General features: G+C 38.4%; 1 protein-coding gene across 5 annotated transcripts in view; it reads right to left on the bottom strand.

The window, feature by feature from the left end:
* The window catches only part of OPHN1 (oligophrenin 1), a 517,756-nt gene that overhangs the window by 304,409 nt on the left and 191,301 nt on the right, over positions 1-22,046 (bottom strand). For all 5 annotated transcript variants that reach the window (XM_048213332.2, XM_057312198.1, XM_048213330.2 and 2 more), the window contains 2 exons: positions 15,793-15,854; positions 10,078-10,149 (listed from right to left, as the gene is read on the bottom strand). In XM_048213332.2, coding sequence (XP_048069289.1) covers positions 10,078-10,149; positions 15,793-15,854 — 134 coding nt within the window. The remainder of the gene's footprint in view (positions 1-10,077; positions 10,150-15,792; positions 15,855-22,046) is intronic.

A 22,046-nucleotide genomic window follows, 5' to 3' on the forward strand; every position in this document is an offset into this window, starting at 1 on the left:
GGCCATTTTTATTTTCATCTTCTAAAGAGGCATGGAAAGCCTTCAGGGAACAAAAGACACATAGAGCCACCACACACAGTTTACACTGAGCACAGTCCCCTGGCAAGGGGTGGTACAATTCCACCCAGGCAAAGACACCTGAAAATCAGTGCATGGCCACTCCCTTAGAAGACCAGCTGGAAAAACAGGCAAACACCAAGTTTTAGGAGCACACAGGACTGTAAAACTCCAGTGCTACAGGAAAATTATATAGAATTTGAGATCTTTTCTCATGATTTGCTTATCTTTCAGTTTAAAATTTTCATTCTCATTTTTTCCTTTTCAACTAGTTTATTTTATCAAATCAATAAATCTTTTTAAAACTTCACCTTCACATTCACATTTTATAAATATATCCTTCATTTTGGCTTCCTTTTACTGTATTCAATTTTATTTTTGTCTGTAGGCATGCGCATGCACATGCCTGTGTGTATGTGTGTGTGTATATATATACACACGCACATGCCTGTGTGTATGTGTGTGTGTATATATATACACACACACACATTTATGTTTTGCTTTCTTTACAATATTGGGATTTAGTGTATTATAACAAAGAAAAATACACCCAGGACCAAGAGAATCAAGTTTTGTCCACCTAGGAGATTATATTCTCTCTTTCCACACACCCATTTTTTTTTATTTACTTTTTTAAATTTATAACCTCCTTGGGTTTCGCTAGTGTGTATTTCGGTTGGGGCATGGTTGGTATTTTTGATTTGGGTCTCTCGTTCATCCACTCTTCTCTGGGCAAAATGACTAGAAGGAGGAATTCACAACAAAAGAAGGAACTAGAGGTAATATTCCCTCTGCCACAGATCTAATCAACATGATTATAAGTAAAATGTCAGAGCTGGAATTAAGGATAACAATTATAGGGGCGCCTGGGTGGCACAGCGGTTAAGCGTCTGCCTTCGTCTCAGGGCGTGATCCCGGCGTTATGGGATCGAGCCCCACGTCAGGCTCTTCCGCTATGAGCCTGCTTCTTCCTCTTCCACTCCCCCTGCTTGTGTTCCCTCTCTCGCTGGCTGTCTCTATCTCTGTCGAATAAATAAATAAAATCTTTAAAAAAAAAAGGATAACAATTATAAAGTTACTACCTGGGCTTAAAAAAAGCATAAAAGACACTAGAGAATCTATTAGTGCAGAAATAAAATCTAAAATTAAAAATGCTTTATTTAACTGAGATGCAGTTTAACTGGATGTTTTAACAGGGAGGGTAAATGAAGTAGATGAGCTAGGTTAAAGAGAGTCACTGACATAGAAGACAAGTTGATGAAAAAGAAAGAAAGCTGAGGAAAAGAGAGAAAAACAACTAACAGACCATGAGAGGAGGCTTTGAGAACTCAGGGATACCACAAAGCAAAACACTATTATGTTATTGGGGTCCCAGAGGAAGAAGAAAGAGAGAAAGGTAGAGAAGGTATACTTGAGCAAATCATAGATGGAAACTTCTCTAATCTGGGGAAAGAGACAGGCATTTAAGTCTAAAAGATAGAGACAATGCCCCCCCCCAAATCAATAAAAATATATGAACATCCCAACATACAACTGCGAAGCATGAAATTTCAAAAATAAAGAGAAAATCCTGGAAGAAGCTTGAGACAAGAGATTCTTAACCTACATGGGTAGAAACATTAGGCTAGTAGCAGACCTATCCACAGAGACCTAGCAGGCCAGAAAGGGCCGGCATGATATATTCAGGGTACTAAATGAGAAAACCATGCAGCCAAGAATACTTTATCCAGCAAGGCTGTCATTCAGAATGGAGGAAGGCAGAAAGAACTCCCAGGACAAATATAAACTGAGAAAATTCATAATCACTAAAACAGTCCTGCAAGAAATATTAAAGGGGATCCTGAAACGACACAGAGAGCCTAAAAGTAACATAGACCAGGAAGAAAACAAAGACAATCCACAGAAACAGAGACTATACATGTAATAATGGCACTAAATTCATTTCTTTCAATAGTTACTCTGAATGTAAATAGGCTAAATGCTCCAATAGTAAGATACAGGTTATCAAATTCGATAAAAAAAGCAAGATCCAAGTTTTTTTTTAAGATTTTATTTATTTATTTGACAGGGAGAGAGGCAGTGAGAGAAGGAACACAAGCAGGGGGACTAGGAGAGAAAGAAGCAGGCTCCCAGCGGAGCAGGGAGCCCAATGCGGGGCTCGATCCCAGGACTCTGGGATCACGCCCTGAGCCAAAGGCAGATTCTTAACGACTGACCCACCCAGGTACCCCAGTGGTCCAGTTTCATTCTACTGAATATAGCTGTCCAATTTTCCCAGCACCATTTATTGAAAAGACTGACTTTTTTCCACTGGATGTTTTTTGTGCTCTGTCAAAGATTAGTTGACCATAGATTTGTGGGTATTAAGGAGGACACGTATTGCATGGAGCACAGGGTATTATATGCAAACAATGAACCATGGAAGACTACATCAAAAACTAAGGATGGATGGGAGGAGTTAAGAGGGCGGAGGAGTAGTGGTCCCCTTTTTCAGCCGGTCCCCTGAGTCGAGCTGGATAGGTACCAGACCATCCTGAAAACCCAAGGAATCAGCCTGAGATGTAGGAAGATACATCTGGATCTCCACAAATGAACATCTCCAGCACTGAGTATTGAGATACGAAGCAGGGAGCCGTGAATCCGCGCACAGATATCAGAAGATAAACGGAAGGGGGAGGGACTAGCCATGCTTGAGCGCCGGGAAGAGGTCGCCACCTGCACTGGGGAGCAGGCCGGACTCTCAGACCTGTACCCGCGAGACAGCAGACTGAGACTGTGAGCCTGGGAACGCTCATGACCAGACTGAAAACCGATGCTCCGGAGCGCCCCCAAACCATACTGAAAGACGGAGCTCTGGAGCGGGGCCGGCTGGTGGCTGGTGGAGTTAGAAACACAAAGGACAGAGACATGCCTGCGCTGGAAGTGAGCGCTGGGACTCCAGCTGTGGGGTGCAACCTGGGACACTGCAGGGTTTTTAGCAACACCAACAGAAAGAGAGTTAAAGAGGCCAGGAGAGCTCAGTGGAGAGCACACTGCAATCTCTCTGTTCTGAGACAGAGGCTAGGATTTGGCCACTGCTGCTCTGACTCTCAGAAGAGCCACAGAAAACCGCCAGGGAAAGCTGCCAGAGAACAAAAGCCCAGAAATAAGACCTCACATTGTGCCAATCCCCATCCCCCATTGCAAGGGACAGGGTGACTCTACCCAAAAAGAGTTGCCTGAGTATCAGCACAGCAGGTCCCTCCCCCAGAAGGCAGGCTGAAAAATCAAGAAGCCCACATACCTAAGCTCCTATAAAATGAGAGGATGCTGCCTGGGTCTTGGTCAATAATTTGGGCACTGGGCAACCCAGCAACCTCTCCTCATCAGAATGACGAGAAGGAGAAATCCCCCCCAGCAAAGGAAAGATAATGAGTCTGTGACCTCCACCACAGAACTAATGGATATGGATATAACCAAATTATCAGAAAAGGAGTTCAGAGTAACAATGGTCAAGATGATGTGTAGACTTGAAAAAAATAATAACGAAAATATTAACGAGAATATAGAATCACTAAGGGCGGAAATGAGAGCGAATCTGGCAGAAATTAAAACTGCTATGAATCAAATGCAGTCAAAACTAGATGCTCGGACAGCCAGGGTAAATGAGGCAGAGGAACAAACTAGTGAATTGGAGGATGGGATGGTAGAAGAGAAAGCTAAAACAGAAACTTGGCTAAAAAAAAATCCAATCTCAAGAATGTAGGTTACGGGAGATTACTGACTCAATGAAACATTCCAATGTCAGAATCATCGGCATCCCCGAGGGGATGGAGTAAGACAGAGGTCTAGAAGAGATATTTGAAAAAATTGTAGCTGAAAACTTCCCTAATCTAGCAAAGCAAACAAGCATTCGTGTCCAAGAGGCAGAGGGGACCCCTTCCAAATTCAACCACGACAAACCTACCCCACATCACATCATACTGCATTTCGCAAATATTAGATCCAAGGATACAGTATTAAAAGTGGCCAGGGCAAAGATATTTCTCGCGTACCAAGGCAAAGGTATCAGAATTACGTCAGACCTGCCTACACAGACCTGCAATGAGAGAAAGGGTTGAGGGGGTAATTTTTAAAGCTCTTTCATAGAAAAACATGCAGCCAAGGATCCTTTATCCATCAAGGCATCATTCAGAAATGATGGAGAGATAAAGACCTTCCAGAATCGCCAGTCACTGACCAATTTTGAAACCACGAAACCAACAATACAGGAGATATTAAGGGGGGTTCTATAAAAGTAAAAAGGCCCCAAGAGTGATACAGAACAGAAAGTTACAATCTATAGAAACAAAGACTTTACAGGCAACATGGCATCATTAAAATCATATCTCTCAATAATTACTCTCAAAGTGAGTGGTCTAAATGCGCCCATAAAACGTCACAGGTTTGCACATTAGATAAAAGTCATGACCCATCCATTTGCTGTCTAAAAGAGACTGTTTCTGAACCTAAAGATACATCCAGACTGAATGTGAAGGGATGGAAAACCATTTTTCATGCCAATGGACCTCAAAAGAAAGCTGGGGTAGAAATTCTCATACCAGACAGATTGGATTTTATTTTTTTTTCGTAGAAATGTGCATTTTATTTATTTTTTAAATTTTTAAAGGGTTTATTTATTTATTTTTATTTTATTATTATTTTTATTTTTATTTTTTTGATGTAAAGTTCAATGATTCATTAGTTGCATATAACACCCAGTGCACCATGCAATATGTGCCCTCCTTACTACCATCACCAGCCTATCCCATTCCCCCACATGCCTCCCCTCTGAAGCCCTCAGTTTGTTTCTGAGTCCATAGTCTCTCATGCTTCATTCCCTCTTCTGATAACCCCCTTTCTTTATCCCTTTCTTCTACCGATCTTCCTAGTTCTTATGTTCCATAGATGAGAGAAATCATATGATATTTGTCTTTCTCTGCTTGACTTATTTCACTTAGCATTATCTCCTCCAGTGCCATTCACATTGCAGGAAATGTTGAGAAATCATTCTTTTTGATAGCTGAGTAATATTCCATTGTATATATGGACCACAGCTTCTTAATCCAGTCATATCTTGAAGGGCATCTCAGCTTCTTCTATGATTTAGCTATTGTGGAGAATGCTGCTATGAACATTGGGGTGCATATGGCCCTTCTCTTCACTACGTCTGTATCATTGGGGTAAATACTCAGTAGTGCAATGGCAGGATCATAGGATAGCTCAATTTTTCACTTTTAAAGGGACCTCCACACTGTTTTCCAGAGTGGCTGTACCAACTTGAATTCCCACCAACAATGTAGGAGGGATCCCCTTTCTCCACATCCTCTCCAACAATTGTTGTTTCTTGTGTTGTCAATTTTTGCCATTCTAACTGGCATAAGGTGGTATCTCAGTGTGTTTTGATTTCAATTTCCCTGATGGCTAATGATTTTGAACATTTTTTCCTGTGTCTGTTAGCCATTTGTATGTCTTCATTGGAAAAGTGTTGGATTTTAAACTAAAGACTGTAGTTAGAGATACAGAAGGACACTATATTATTCTGAAAGGATATATCCAACAACTGGATATGACAGTTATAAATATCTACGCCCCGAAGAGGGGAGCAGCAACATACACAAGCCAACTCTTAATCAGAATAAAGAGACACATAGATAAAATATGTTAATAGTAGGGGACCTCAACACTCCACTATCAGCAATAGACAGATCACCTAAGCAGAAAATCAACAAAGAAACAAGAGCTTTGAATGCCAGACTAGACCAGAGGGACCTCATAGATATATATAGAACACTACACACCAGAACAAAAGAATACTCATTCTTTTCGAACGCACATAGAATGTTCTCCAGAATAGACCACATGCTGGGTCACAAAACAGGTCTCAACCGATACCAAAAGACTAAAATTGTTCCCTGCATATTCTCAGACCACAATGCTTTGAAATTGGAACTCAATCACAAGGAAAAATTTGAAAGGCACTCACACACTTGGAAACTAAGAAACATCCTGCTCAAGAATGATTCGATAAGCCAGGAAATCAAAAATCGATTTAAACAATTTATGGAGACCAACGAGAATGAAAACACAATGGTCCAAAACCTATGGGACACTGCAAAGGCAGTCCTAAGGGGAAAATACATAGCCATCCAAGCCTCACTTAAAAGAATAGAAAAATCTAAAATGCAGCTTTTATATTCTCACCTCAAGAAGCTGGAACAGGAACAGAAGAACAGCCCAAATCCACACACGAGAAAGCAGTTGATCAAGATTAGAGCAGAGATCAATGAATTAGAAACCAGGAGCACAGGAGAGCAGATCAACAGAACTAGAAGCTGGTTCTTTGAAGGAAGGCCAGAAGATCAATAAGCCACTGGCCAGATTTATTCAAAAGAAGAGAGAAAGGACACAAATTAATAAAATTATGAAAGAAAAGGGAGAGGTCACAAGAAACACCAATGAAATAGGAAGGTTCATTAGAAACTTTTATCAACAGCTTTATGCCAATTAATTAAACAACCTGACAGAAATGGATGCCTTCCTGGAAACCTATACATTACCAAAACTGAAACAGGAAGAAATTTATTTTTTAAACAGACCAAATAATTATGAAGAGATTGAAGCAGTGATCAAAAACCTCCTAAAAAACAAGACTCCAGGGCCTGATGGATTCCCCGGGGAATTCTACCAAACATTCAAAGAAGAAATGATACCTATTCTCCGGAAGCTGTTCAAAAAATAGAAACAGAAGGAAAACTACCAAAGTCATTCTATGAGGCCAATATTACCTTGATCCCCAAACCAGGCAAAGACCCCATCAAAAAGGAGAATTACAGACCAATATCCCTCATGATTATGGATGCCAAAATTCTCAACAAGATCCTAGCTAATAGGATCCAACAGTACATTAAAAGGATTATCCATCATGACCAAGTGGGATTCATCCCTGGGATGCAAGGGTGGTTCAACATTCGCGAATCTATCAGTGTCATAGATTTTATCCAGAAGGAAAAATTCAAAAATCCTATGATTCTCTCAATAGATGCAGAAAAAACATTTGACAAAATACAGCATCCTTTCCTGATTAAAACACTTCAGAGTGTAGGGATAGAGGGCACATTCCTCAATCTCATAAAAACCATCTATGAAAGGCCTACAGCAAATATCATTCTCAATGGAGAAAAGCTGGAAGCCTTTCCCTTAAGATCAAGAACACGACAAGGATGCCCACTCTCGCCACTATTATTCAGCATAGTACTAGAAGTCCTTGCAACAGCAATCAGACAACAAAAAGGGATAAAAGGTATCCAAATCAGCAAAGAAGAAGTCAAAATGTCTCTCTTCGCAGATGACATGATACTCTATATGGAAAACCCAAAAGAATCCATGCCCAAGCGATTAGAATGTATAGAGCAATTCAGTAATGTAGCGGGATACAAAATCAATGCTCAGAAATCTGTTGCATTAAAATACACAAGGCAAGAAACAACAATTGTTGGAGAGGATGTGGAGAAAGGGGATCCCTCCTACATTGTTGGTGGGAATGCAAGTTGGTACAGCCTCTTTGGAAAACAGTGTGGAGGTCCCTTAAAAAGTTAAAAATTGAGCTAACCTATGATCCAGCCATTCCACTACTGGGTATTTACCCCAAAGATACAGACGTAGTGAAGAGAAGGGCCATATGCACCCCAATGTTCATAGCAGCATTGTCCACAATAGCTAAATCATAGAAGGAGCCGAGATGCCCTTCAACAGATGACTGGATTAAGAAGATGTGGTCTATATATATACAGTGGAATATTACTCAGCCATCAAAAAGAACAATTACCCAATATTTGCAGCAACACGGACGGCACTGGAGGAGATTATGCTAAGTGAAATAAGTCCAGCAGAGAAAGACAATTATCATGTGGTTTCACTCATTTATGGAACATAAGAAATAGCAGGGAGATTGGTAGGAGAAGGAAGGGAAGAATGAAGGGGGGTAAATAGAAGGGGGAATGAACCATGAGAGACTATGGACTCTGGGAAACAAAATGAGGGCTTCAGAGGGGAGGGGGTGGGGGATTGGGATAGGCCGGTGATGGGTATTAAGGAGGGCATATATTGCATGGTGCACTGGGCGTTTTACGCAAATAATGAATCATGGAACATTACATCAAAAACTAACGATATGCTGTATGGTGACTAACATAATAAAAAATTATTATTTAAAAAAAAAAGAACAGGTATTGAGAAGTGTTGGAACTGATAGGCAATAATTTGAAAACACACAGGGGTAGACCAGAAGCTGCATTTTCTAGTTCCTAGTTCACTGCTCTATTACCTTAATTTTACTACCAGGATAATTCTAGATAGTTTCTTGGAAAAAGCACTCACACTGAAAGTTGGTCACTCTCCTTTTAGGTGTGCAAGTTGACCCTAGAGTAAAGAAGTAGGAAAAAAACTAATAGGAATATAAGAATGCAATCTTTCTGAGTCTCCGTTTCTTCATTGAGATAATGGATATTATACATTGCACTTCAGAGGTTTGCTGTAAGAATTAAGGAAGACAACATATGTAAAATCCTCAGCACAGGCCTGGAACATAGGAAATAGAGGAAAGAAATTTGTTTCCTTTCCCTCAGATGACATGAGGTCAACCACTGTAGCACACTCTTACTTTCCTTTTTCCTAATCTCATCCAGGAGTGAAAGTAGACTAAGTGTGAGGATTTTCACATTATCTGTCCTTCTTCATATTCTTTATTCATTCTTACGTAACAACTGTCATGTCACTTACCTATTTTCATACCACACTTGTGATTTTAAAGGTTCTTCCCTCCTTCAGTTATATATTTTCCTAATTAAGTATTTATGTTAATGAGATTCCAGATATATCAAGTGGAGTCCAGAATCGCTGGGCTATGCAGATTAACTTATTTAGTCCGAATATCAGTCATTCAAATAATGCCCAGGTCAAGCTGACTGATGACATCCAGCAGTGACATCACATCCACTAATCTCGTCTTTCCTCTTTCCCCTCTGACCTTGCTACCTTCAATTTAAACTGCTTGTCACAATATTCCAGATAATAACCAGATGGTGTGTTCTCAGTCCTTTTTAGGACCAAATGCTAGGCTAAAATACTGCATTTAGTTCTGGAAGACCATCTGGTTACATGTTGCATACATATTGGAGTTCACAGAATAAGTCTACACCTAGCTGAAAAGAATAAATTTGACAATTTTTCCTAACTCTTTATGAGACCGTAGGGAATCAGATCCATGAGTGGTCAAGCTGGAAATAATCTGAGATTATCTGGCACAGTGCTGTTCAGTAGGAATTTCTACAATAATGGAAGTGTTCTATGTCTGTGCAATCCAACACAGTAGCTACTAGCCACATGTAGGTACCAAGCACTTGAAAGGTGACTAGCATGACTGAGAAACTGAGTTGTTTATTTTATTTTATTTATATAGCTATGGATACCATACTGGACAGCAAGTATCTACATAGTATGGCTTAATGGAAAGAATGTGGGATTTGAAGCTAAAAACAAAACAAAACAAACAAACAAAAAACCCTAAAGTCTAAATGCTGGCTACTGTCACTAACTATATAACTTCCGTCAGGTTTTTTTATCTTGCCCAAACCTTAGTTGCCTCATTTGTAAAATGTGGAAAATACCAGAACCTCACACAATTGTTGTGATTAGAGAATGAATATAAATTTAGCATGTAGCCCAGTGCTTAGCAAGCACATAGTAAGTGCCCTTTAAATAATGCCTATTATTATCAAGCTCCTCATTTTCCAGATGGAGAAACTGAAGCTCCAAAAAGAGAAGAGACTTGTCCAGAGTTGCCCAGCTACTTGGAAATAGCCAGGAGCCAACTCCAGATATTCCCACTTTTTTTGAATGAATTCCCTTATATATGAACCCTCCTCACCCCTAAAGAGTGAAGAGTGGTAACCCAAACTACTCAGCTATGAAAAACACCTTATACATTTGAAGAAAATGTACCTTGGTGAAGCCTATTTGCTCCTTCCGAAAATTTTCCAGGGGTTTAATCAGCAAATCACTAGCATTGTGTACCTAGAAAAAAAGGAAGAACACACAAAACAACTTTCAGTTAACAAAGGATCAGATTTGAGTTTCCTTGTTACTAAGGCATTACCCTGTAATACATCAACATGCAAAATGTAAATTGATTTCTGTTTTTTTTTTTCATTGTTGTTACTGTCTTTTTTCCCATATTGGTCTCTTAAAATCAACTGTTTCAAGAGGAAATGAGAGAAGGGAGAACATGAGGCATTTCTCTGTAACTTACTGGTAGTCTGATCTGAATTTTTAATCAATAAATATCTATAGTCATGTCCAGAAACAGATACAGGGGGCCTGAAGTATATGTGGAAAAGAGGAAGAGAGTGGAAAATTCATGAAAATACCAATTGCACCAAGTGCAAACCATTTCATGGGAAGCAACTGAGTCAGCAGTAATAGTATCAGGATAAATCCCAGGATAAATTGTTTCCAGTCCTGCCACCGTGTGTCATAAAATCAGAACATTTTCTTCAGAACTTGAGAGTATATTACAGCATCACAGAGAACACTGGATCAGGCCTTCAAATTACCTACATTTACTCCAAAGCTGATAAAAACAGCCTGTCCAAGAATGAAAAATATTGACAATAATATGGTTCTAGAGATATAAAAACACCATTTGCAAACTGGACCCCTTGCTCAGTGGGCAGGCAGAGATACACAAAGCTTTGTGTTCATATAAACCTCTTGAAAGATGGCATCCGTCCAAGGCAACAAGTAGGGTTGGTTTTCTTCAGTGGTATGAATCAGCTGTATATTAATGGAGGACCTAAGAGAATACATCTAAAGAGCTGGATTTTAGGATCCATTGCACTGATTTTGATATAAGACAGGGAAATGAGGTACTGCCTTCTTTGTCAAGTGAGACATAAAGTGTCAGTAAAACAAGATTCATCTTCATAACGAAAGTAGGAAAAAAGAGTAGAAAGCCAGTTTTTTTTTCATTGCCATCTCTGTTATTTTTTCATAATAATATTTTTTATTATATTATGTTAGTCACCATACAGTACATCCCCGGTTTCCGATGTAAAGTTCGATGATTCATTAGTTGCGTATAACACCCAGTGCACCATGCAATACGTGCCCTCCTTACTACCCATCACCAGCCTATCCCATTCCCCTACCCCCCTCCCCTCTGAAGCCCTCAGTTTGTTTCTCAGAGTCCATAGTCTCTCATGCTTCATTCCCCCTTCTGATTACCCCCCCTTTATCCCTTTCTTCTTCTACCGATCTTCCTAGTTCTTATGTTCCATAGATGAGAGAAACCACATGATAATTGTCTTTCTCTGCTTGACTTATTTCACTTAGTTTTGACCAGTCCTGTGTTCTCCAGATTAAAAAGCAGTTTTTAAACTATCACCAAAACGCATGCTAAGTTGGGGCATTAGTACATATTTTTTAATCTGTGTCCTGCAGGCACTTTGGGTCTCCTCTTTTGTGTCCACGTATGATTCAGAGTTCAACTAAATAGCCAAACTCTCATCCAATCAAAGCTCTATCAGAAGCCCTAGTACCAAAAATAAGGACACCAGTGATTCTCCTTGACCAAAAGTAAGAATTCTTCTATTAAAAGTACTAGCCCAATTAAGGAGGGCACATGATGTGATGAGCACTGGGTGTTATATGCAACTGATGAATCATTGAACACTACATCAGAAATGAAAGATGTACTATATGTTGGCTAACAGAATTTAAGAGAAAAAAAATACTAGCCCATCTCTCTTGGCCAACACACTCTACAGTTCTATGTGCTGTGGGTTATGTGATATCAAGTTTGTGTACATAGCTGGAAACAAATTATGTCATTAGTGTCAGATCCAGTACAAAGAGTCATTTTTCTTCTCTCCTTTTGTGGAAGTTTTAAAACATGTCCACAAATTTTGTGACACATCCCCTATTGAGAGGTGAGGTCTCTGTCCCCTCTACCTTTAATATGAGTGGGTTTATTACTTCTTTGAACCAATAGAATATAGCAGAAGTGACACTGTGATTTCTCAAACTAGGTCATAAAAGGCCAGCAACTTCCACCTGGTTCTCTTGGAACACTCCCCCTGGGGAGCCCTGAGCCACTCTTTAAGAAGTTGGACTACCTGAGACTACCAACCTAGAGAGGCCAAATATATACATTCTGGTCAAAAGTCCAGCTGAGCCCAGCCTTCCAGCCATTCCACTGAGGTGCCTGATAGGTGAGCAAAGCTGCCTCAATCCACCTCCCAGGTGAATACTACCACATGAAGCAGAACTACCCAGCTCACCCTTGCCTGAATTCCTGACCCACAATATAATGAGATAAAATTAAATGGTTTTAGTTTAAGTCACTATGTTTTAGAATAGGTTGTTATGCAACAATAGACAATTAGAAAAACTATTTCCACTTTCACAAAGGTAACACAAACAAAGTGGCTACCTGGGACACACTGAAGAAGTTTGCCTTTGAATAAGAAGTGAACATGCCATCTCTAAGGAGAGTAGTATGTGTCAAACCTCTATGTGGACATTCAGCTGAGTCCTTGCGTACACAGGCAACCCAAGGATGGCACAGTTGCCAGTTTCTATGTTTCAAAGGGGATTTTCTTGTATAAGCAGGAGTGCCAGCAACTTCTTACACAGGGTCCATAAGGCCACTGCTTTTTGTATGTTTGGCCCTGTCTCTGTCTAGAAAACTAGTACATGATTCACTAAAATTGGAGGCCATGGTTCTCCCTTGATCACATTGATTATATTGCTCTCAGTCTCCTACAACACAAATACATACTCTGAGCCATTTCCTCTCTTTGACACTCGATGGTTATTATACTACTTTCTGCCAGAACACAGAGATAGTGATGTAGGAAAAGATCACACCGAAGTTTGACTCTTTTTTTTTCATTTTGTTTTATCCTTAAATCCCTTAGAAGTCTAGCAACTACTCAAAAAAGCCCTTTTAATTAAACATGATCTTTATTCCCCTTTCTGATCACTGCATCCATTTCATAAGCTCTCTAGCAGAAAAGCTACTACCTGCTATCTCAGGGTAGAACCCCCAGCAAAAGTGACACTCTAAACACAGTGAGTTTAGCTAATCACGTTCCTATTGCATGAATCCCAATTAACACTAGATAGGGCATTTAGCAGATTAGAGATGGTACTCGATCCAGCAGTGTAGGATTGTTGATGAATCTTTGATGGTTAGCTAATTACCAAAAGAAGTCATTAAGGATATACTGCTTGAAATAGTATGGGTCTCTTTAGGTCATTCTTCACAGTCCTCAAAGACAGACCTTGCACATTGCTAATAGGATCCCCTTCAGAGTCAGAAAAACACCTAGGAAAGCCAACGTTAATCATACAGGAAGTCTGTTATCAAGACTTTTCAAGGCCAGCTTCTGAGGTAATACAACATCCCGTGGGGTACTATTTAAGAACAGCACAGTTGGAATGCTCTCCCTCAATTCTTTCCTCCATAATTCCTTCCACAATTTAACTTCATTTACAAGAATGGCTAGATATTTGCAATTATCACAGGCTAGAGCTGTGAACTTCTTTCCTGTTCGAAAGCTTCTTTTGGCCTCTTCTTATAGAAGGATCAAAAGCTGTGTAACACCTCCCAGATAATCCATATTGGGCTAAGGAGTCCTTTTACCACAGTTCTAGGAAAAGCAAGAGGTGCAGTCAAGCAATGAATTCCTGCCATGTTGTGAAAGGCCCACATTGAGCCTAACCTTCACAGCATTCCTAGAATTAAATGGGAAATGGGGAGCCTACACTCAATACATGACTGAAGAGTTGTGGGGACAAAGGGGCACAACATAATGAAAGACAGAGGAAAATGAGTCAGTCCTATGGAAAAGAGCCAGCAAGAAGGGTGAGAAAAACAATATCTCAAAAGATGAGTCCTACTTTAATATCTTAGAGCTTTGTAATTGGGTAAATAAAGGAGATCAAGAAACAACTAGGAATGAAGAGAAGTACAGCTGAGCTTTCTAGTGGTATATGAATGAAATGGAGTTGAATGCCTTTGAGATCAACATTGGCAATAGTCCACAAACCCTTCAGGCAGAAGAAAACATTTAGTAGAGTGTAGATTAGCTAGGGTGGCCATCTACCCGACTCCAGAGAAATTACCCATATTGGTCTCTCCTTAATATCCTTAGAAGCAAGTCTCTTAAACTAAGAAAATTCCCAAGTCAAATTTCCATAAGCAGGATCTTGGGAGTAACAAAAGTTAACTACAAACAACACTCGCTTAATAAGTGTTTTTTGCTATGTATAGAACACTTTCTTATTCATTATATCACTTGGCGTTCTTTCAACAACCTTGGGAGGTGGGGATTATTTTCCTCATTATACATATGAAAAAAGAGAGAACAGCAAAAGACCATGAGTCCTTTGAAATCAACAATTAGTGGCACTGCCATTATTAGAACCTAAGTCTCTACTTCCCCTACCTCCAAGTCCTGCCTTCAATCCCACTTCTCTAGGAGCTTAGATGAAATGGTAGCAGTATTCTCAGAAGCCAGTATCACACTGTTGAAAAGGATGAGTAATGACAGATTAAAGAACTCTGACTATTGAATAAATAGACTTAACAAAGCTGAACTGCCTGCAGGAAGTCATCCTATCAAGAAAGGGAAGGTAGACCTCTCATTACCTTCTACAAATGTTCCAACATCACCCTCATAACCCTAATAAAAATAAATATTGACCAACCTAGGTACTTCTACATTTAAGTCCAAATAGGTCTGGGGTAGGGCTGAGGACCTGCATTTCTAACAATTTCCCAGGTGACACTGGTGCTGCAGGTCTAGGGACCATACAAAAAGATTATTTTTAAAGCTGCTAAAATAGAGTTCACACAAAAAATGAAATACCTAGGAATATATCTAATAAAATATGTACAAGATCTATGTAAGGAAACTGCAAAACTCTGATGAGTTTTGAAAGAAATCAAAGAAGCATTAAATAAATGGAAATATAATCCATGTTCATAAATAGGAAGATAATATTTTTAGGATTCCGTTTATCCCAACTTGATCTATAGATTCAATATAATCCTGATCAAAATCCCAGCAATTTATTCTGTGGGTACTGACAAACTGATTCTAAAGTTCTTATCTAACATTAAGTCTTACTAGAAAGCTACAGTAATCAAAACCGATGAAAGGGGTTATGTTAAAATCTCTCTGTACTTTCTACTCAGTGTTTTTGTAAAACTAAAGCTGCTCTAAAAAAACTGCTCTATTATTTTAAGAAATAGACTTACTAAGGAAAAGTCTTCACACAGAATTAAATAAAACAATTCTATGTCAAATATAAATAAAGTCTATATTATTATTTCTATAAGCAGAGAAACAGATAAATAAATGAATAATTTAAACACAATAAGGGCCACAATTTCTTTCGACATGTTCAATAGCCCAGTTTAATGTCCCTTGAAACACTTCTCGCTGATAGGAACAGGAATGGAATTTCCACACTAATTTCTCTCTACCTAATGCTAAACTCCCAGGGCAAAAGCATGAAATAGAATAACCAGATCTATCTCCTAAATATCTTTACTGTTCTAAAGATCCATGAAACAGAAACTGAAATAACAAAGTATCAATCAGCCAATCAGCCAAGATATCACTTCGAGGCCCAGTGTTAGTGACCTACCATCATCATCCTCTCATTTTCTACTTCGTTGAGCAATTCGGCAAATTCCTTGAAGGATTCAGCTAGGACAGAATAAAAGATAAACCAAATTAATCAGAATACTTGATACGGAAGTGGGCAGAGATCTGAGTGATATAAGTTAGGGACCAGTGCTCCAAGCCAGCCTGGACACTAGAGGAAGGCATCAAACCTAAGGCCAATAAGAGAATGTGTTCAGTGTCTGTTGAATGTTTCTTTTCTTTTGTTCTTTCTTTTCTTTTCTTTTTTTCCCCCCAATTCCACTACCCAATAGATTTTTTTCCCTTCAGTTTTATTGAGATATAATTGACATACAACGCTAAGTTTAAGGATATGATTTATTCTCTTGGCAACTTTCAAATATACCACATAGCCATGCTAATTACATTCACCATATTGTACATTACATCCTCAGTTTTTATTTATCTTAAAACTGGAAGTTTGTACCTTTTGATTACTTTCACTCAGTTACCCCAGCCCCCAGAAATCTGATTACTTTTTCTATGAGTTTGTTTTTTAGGTTCCACATATAAGTGAGATCATATAGTATGTCTTTTTTGATTTATTTCACTTAGCATAATACCATAAAGATCCATTCACATTGTCACAAATGGTAGAATATCCTTCTATTTTATGGCTGAATAGTATCCCAGTAGGTATGTACCTGTATATACATATACACACACACATGTATATGTATGTATACCAAATATATACCACAACTTTTTTATCCATTCATCTATCAATGGACACTTGTTTCCATGTCTTGGCTATTATATGTAATGCTGCAATGAACACAAGAGGGAAGATATTTCTTCAACATAGTGGTTTAATTTCCTTTGGATAATTAATTCCCAAGTGTGGAATTGCTGGACCATAAGATAATTCTATTTTTAGTTTTTTGAGGGACCTCCATTCTATTTTCCACAGTAGCTGCACCAATTTACATTCCTACCAAAAGTTACAAAGGTTCCTTTTTCTCCACATCCTCGCCAGCATTTGTCATCTCTTGTCTTTTTGATGAAACCCATTCTAACTGAGGGAATATCTCGTTGTGGTTTTAATTGCATTTCCCTTATGATTAGTGATGTTAAGCAAGTTTCATGTACCTCTTGGCTATTTTAATATCTTCTTTGGAAAAATGTCGATTCAAGTCCTTTCCCCATTTTTAATTGGATTATTTGGGGGTTTTGTTTGTTTGTGTTCCTATTGAGTTGTCACAGTTGTTTATATGTTTTGGTATTAACCACTTACCAGATAGATGATTCGCAAATATTTTCTCCCATTCCATAGGTTACCTTTTGATTTTGTTGATTGTTTCTTTGTGCACAAGAATTTTAGTTTGATGTAGTCCCTCTTGTTGATTTTTATGTTGTTACTTGTCCTTTGCTGTCATATCAAAAAAATTTCCAAGACCATATCAAGAAGCTTTTTCTCTATGTTTTCTTCTAGGAAATTTATGGTTTCAGGTCTTACATTTAAGTCTGATCCACTTCAAGTTAACTTTAAGATTGGAATCTACTATCATTCTTCTACATGTGAATATCTAGCTTTCCCAGCACCAGACTGTCTTTTCCCTACTGTATAATCTTGTCTCCTTTATCTTAGATTAACTGACTACATAAGCCTGGGTTTATTTCAGTGCTCACTACTGTTCCACTGATCTGTATATCTGTTTTTGTGCCAGTACCATACGGTTTTGATTACTACATCTTTGCAGTATAATTTGAAATCAGGGAGCATAATGCCTCTAGCTTTGCTCTTCTTTCTCAAGACTGCTTTGACTATTTGAGGTCTTTTGTGGTTTCACACAAATTTTAAGATTATTTGTTCTAGTCTGTGAAAGATGCTGATGGTATTTTGAGAGGGATTGCATTCAATTTGTAGATTGCCTTCGGTAGTATGGACATTTTAAAATATTAATTCTTCCAATCCATGAAAACTATATCTTTCCATTTATTTGTGTAGTCTTCAATTTCTTTCATCAATGCCTTATAGTTTTCAGAGTATGTCTTTCACCATCTTGGTTAAATTTACTCCTAAATATTTAGGTTATGATGCTCTTATAAATAAAATCATTTTGTTTATTTCTTTTTCAGATAATTTTTTTGTTTTTTTCCTTTAACTTTTTATCCCCTTCACCCATTTCTTTCACCCCTTGCCCCACATTTTCATGGTGAAGTCTTTAGGACTTTCTCTATATAAAATCAAACAGAATTTTCGCATCCATATTCATCAGGGATATCAGTCCGTAATTCTCCTTTTTCATGGGGTCTTTGCCTGGATTGGGGATCAAGGTAATACTGGCCTCATAGAATGAGTTTGGTAGTTTTCCTTCTGTTTCTATTTTTTTGAAACAGCTTCAGGAGAATAGGTATTATTTCTTCATTGAATGTTTGGTAGAATTCCCCGGGGAATCCGTCAGGCCCTGGACTCTTGTATTTGGGGAGGTTTTTGATCACTGCTTCAATCTCTTCATAATTAATCGGTCTGTTTAAACAATCAATTTCTTCCTGTTTCAGTCTTGGTACGTTATAGGTTTCCAGGAAGGCATCCATTTCTTCCAGGTTGTTTAATTTATTGGCATAAAGTTGTTGATCCTTCCTATTTCATTGGTGTTGTTCGTGATCTCTCCCCTTTCATTCATAATTTTATTAATTTGGGTCCTTTCTCTATTCTTTTGAGTAAGGCTGGCCAGTGGCTTATCGATCTTATTTATTCTTTCAAAGAACCAGCTTCTAGTTTTCTTGATCTGTTCAACCGTGCGCCTGGTTTCTTTCTTTTTTTTCCATAATAATATTTTTATTATATTATGATATTCACCATACAGTACATCCCTGGTTTTTTATGTAAAGTTCGATGATACATTAGTTGCGTATAACACCCACTGCACCATGCAATATGTGCCCTCCTTACTACGCATCACCAGCCTATCCTATTCCCCCACTCCACTCCTCTCTGAAGCCCTCAGTTTGTTTTTCAGAGTCCATAGTCTCTCATGGTTCATTCACCCTTCTGGTTACCCCCCCCTTTCATTATCCCTTTCTTCTCCTACCAATCTTCCAAGTTCTTATGTTCCATAGATGAGAGAAACCATATGATAATTGTCTTTCTCTGCTTGACTTATTTCACTTAGCATTATCTCCTCCAGTGCCGCCTCGTGCTCCTGGTTTCTAATTCATTGATCTCTGTTCTAATCTTGATCAACTACTACACTACAAAGCTGTGATCACAAAGACAGCATGGTACTGGCACAAAAACAGACACATAGACCAATGGAACAGAACAGAGAACCCAGAAAGGGACCCTCGGCTCTATGGGCAACTAATCTTTGACAAAGCAGGAAAAAACATCCAGTGGAAAAAAGACAGTCTCTTCAATAATAGGTGCTGGGAAAATTGGACAGCTACATGCAAAAGAATGAAACTTGACCACTCTCTCACATCATACACAAAGATAAACTCCAAATGGATGAAAGACCTTGATGTGAGACAGGAAGCCATCAAAATCCTAGAGGAGAGCATAGGCAGCAACCTCTACGACATCGGCCACAGCAACCTTTCTCATGACACATCTCCAAAGGCAAGAGAAACAAAAGATAAAATGAACTTGTGGGACTTCGTCAAGATAAAAAGCTTCTGCACAGCCAAGGAAACAGTCAAAAAAACTAAGAGGCAGCCCACAGAATGGGAGAAGATATTTGCAAATGATGCTACAGATAAAAGACTGGCATCCAAGATCTACAAAGAACTTCTCAAACTCAATACCCAAGAAACAAATAATCAAAACAAAAAATGGACAGAAGATATGAACAGACACTTTTCCAATGAAGACATACCAATGGCTAACAGACACATGAATATATGTTCAAAATCATTAGCCATCAGGGAAATTCAAATAAAAACCACACTGAGATACCACCTTACGCCAGTTAGAATGGCAAAAATGGACAAGGCAAGAAACAACAAATGTTGGAGAGGATGTGGAGAAAGGGGATCCCTCTTACACTGTTGGTGGGTATGGAAGTTGGTACAGCCACTTTAGAAAACAGTGTGGAGGTCCCTGAAAAAGTTAAAAATAGAGCTACCCTATGACCCAGCAATTGCACTACTAGGTATTTACCCCAAAGATACAGACGTAGTGAAGAGAAGGGCCATATGCACCCCAATGCTCATAGCAGCATTGTCCACAATAGCTAAATTGTGGAAGGAGCCGAGATGCCCTTCAACAGACGAATGGATAAAGAAGATGTGGGCCATATATACAATGGAATATTACTCAGCCATCAGAAAGAATGATTACCCAACATTTGCAGCAACATGGACGGGACTGGAGGAGATAATGCTAAGCGAAATAAGTCAAGCAGAGAAAGACAATTTTCATACGGTTTCACTCATTTATGGAACATAAGGAATAGCAGTGAGATCATCAGGAGAAGGAAGGGAAAAATGAAGAGAAGGGAAATCAGAGGGGGAGATGAACCATGAGAGACTATGGACTCTGGGAAACAAACTGAGGGTTTCAGAGGGGAGGGAGATGGGGGGGATGGGCTAGCCCGGTGATGGGTATTAAGGAGGGCACGTATTGCATGGAGCACTGGGTGTTATATGCAAACAATGAATCATGGAACACTACATCAAAACTAAGGTATGGTGACTAACATAATAAAAAAATATTATTTAAAAAATAAATAAATACAAAAAAATGAAACAGAGATAATTCTACCAGTTTCTTTCCAATTCTGACGCCTTTTATTTCTTTTTCTTACCTAATTAATCTGGCTAGGAATTCCAGTACAATGCTAAGTAGCAGTCGTGAGTGGGCACATTAGTCTTGTTCTTGATTTTAGAAAGAAAGCTTTGGAACTTTCACCACTGAGTAGGATCTTAGCTATGGGTTGTCACATATTGCCTCAGTTATGTTGAGGTACATTCCTTCTATACCTAATTTGTTGAGCGTTTTTATCATGAACAGATGTTAAATTTTGTCAAATGTGTTTATTTACTTATTATTTTTATTGATGGTTAATCATAATATAATTAGTTTATATTTGTTTTGTTTGCATTAGCATTATGAAAGATTCATTTCAGGATACCTTTAATTACTGGAGTGTCCTAACATATTTAAAACATAAAGATTTCATTTGTAAAAATTTCCAAACTTTCCAACTTTCCAAAAAACGTCTATTTTGTTGAGTAAGGTACTCCTATAGTCCTGACTTATGATTGAACTATAACAAGTAGATGATGCCTTTATTTAGTCTTGATGACCTAAGTCCAGCATTTAGGTCCTACAGTGCAGTTATTTTGAAACTAATCTCTTTACCCCACCATTTTAAACATATTATTTCATTATTTCCTTTTACTTTATTTTCATCATAAGTGTATTCTTTAATCCCAAGACTTATTTCACCAACCCCTCCACACTCCTCCCTCTGGTAACCATCAGTTTGTTCTCTATAATTAATAGTTTGTTTCTTGGTTTCTCTCTTTCTCTCTCTCTTCTTGGTTTCTCTCTCTCTCTCTCTCTCTCTCTCTCTTTTTCCTTTGCTTGTTTTCTTTCTTAAAATTCCACACATATGAGTGAGATCATATGGTATTTGTCTTTATCTGACTTATTTCACTTAGCAATATACTCTCTAGCTCGACCCATGTCATTGCAATTGGCAAGATTTTCTTCTTTTTTTGACTGAATAATATCCCATTTTAGATAGATAGATAGATAGATAAATAAATAGATAGATAGATATAAAATATTAATACACATACACACCATATCTTCTTTATCCATTCATCTATCAATGGACACTTGGGCTGCTTCCGTAATTTGGCTATGGTAAATAATGCTGCTATAAACATAGGGGGGCATATAACCCTTTGAATTAGTGTTTTTGTATTTTAAGTGTAGACATCCAGTAGTGCAATTACTGGATTACAGGGTAGTTCTATTTTTAATTTTTTGAGGCACCTCCATACTGTTCTCTACAGTGGTTGTACCAATTTGCTTTCCCACCAACAGTGCAAGAGTATTCCTCTTTCTCCACACCTTCATAAATACTTATTTTTCTTGTGTTTTTTTTTTTATTTTAGCCATTCTGACAGGAGTGAGGTGATATCTCATTGTAGTTTTGATTTGCATTTTCAAGATAATGACGGATGTTGAGCAAATGTTCACATGTTTGTTGGCCATATTTATGTCTTCTTCGGAAAAATATCTGTCCATGTCTTCTGCCCATT

The sequence above is a fragment of the Ursus arctos genome, chromosome X (genome assembly GCF_023065955.2).
Source record: "Ursus arctos isolate Adak ecotype North America chromosome X, UrsArc2.0, whole genome shotgun sequence".
NCBI lineage: Eukaryota > Metazoa > Chordata > Mammalia > Carnivora > Ursidae > Ursus > Ursus arctos.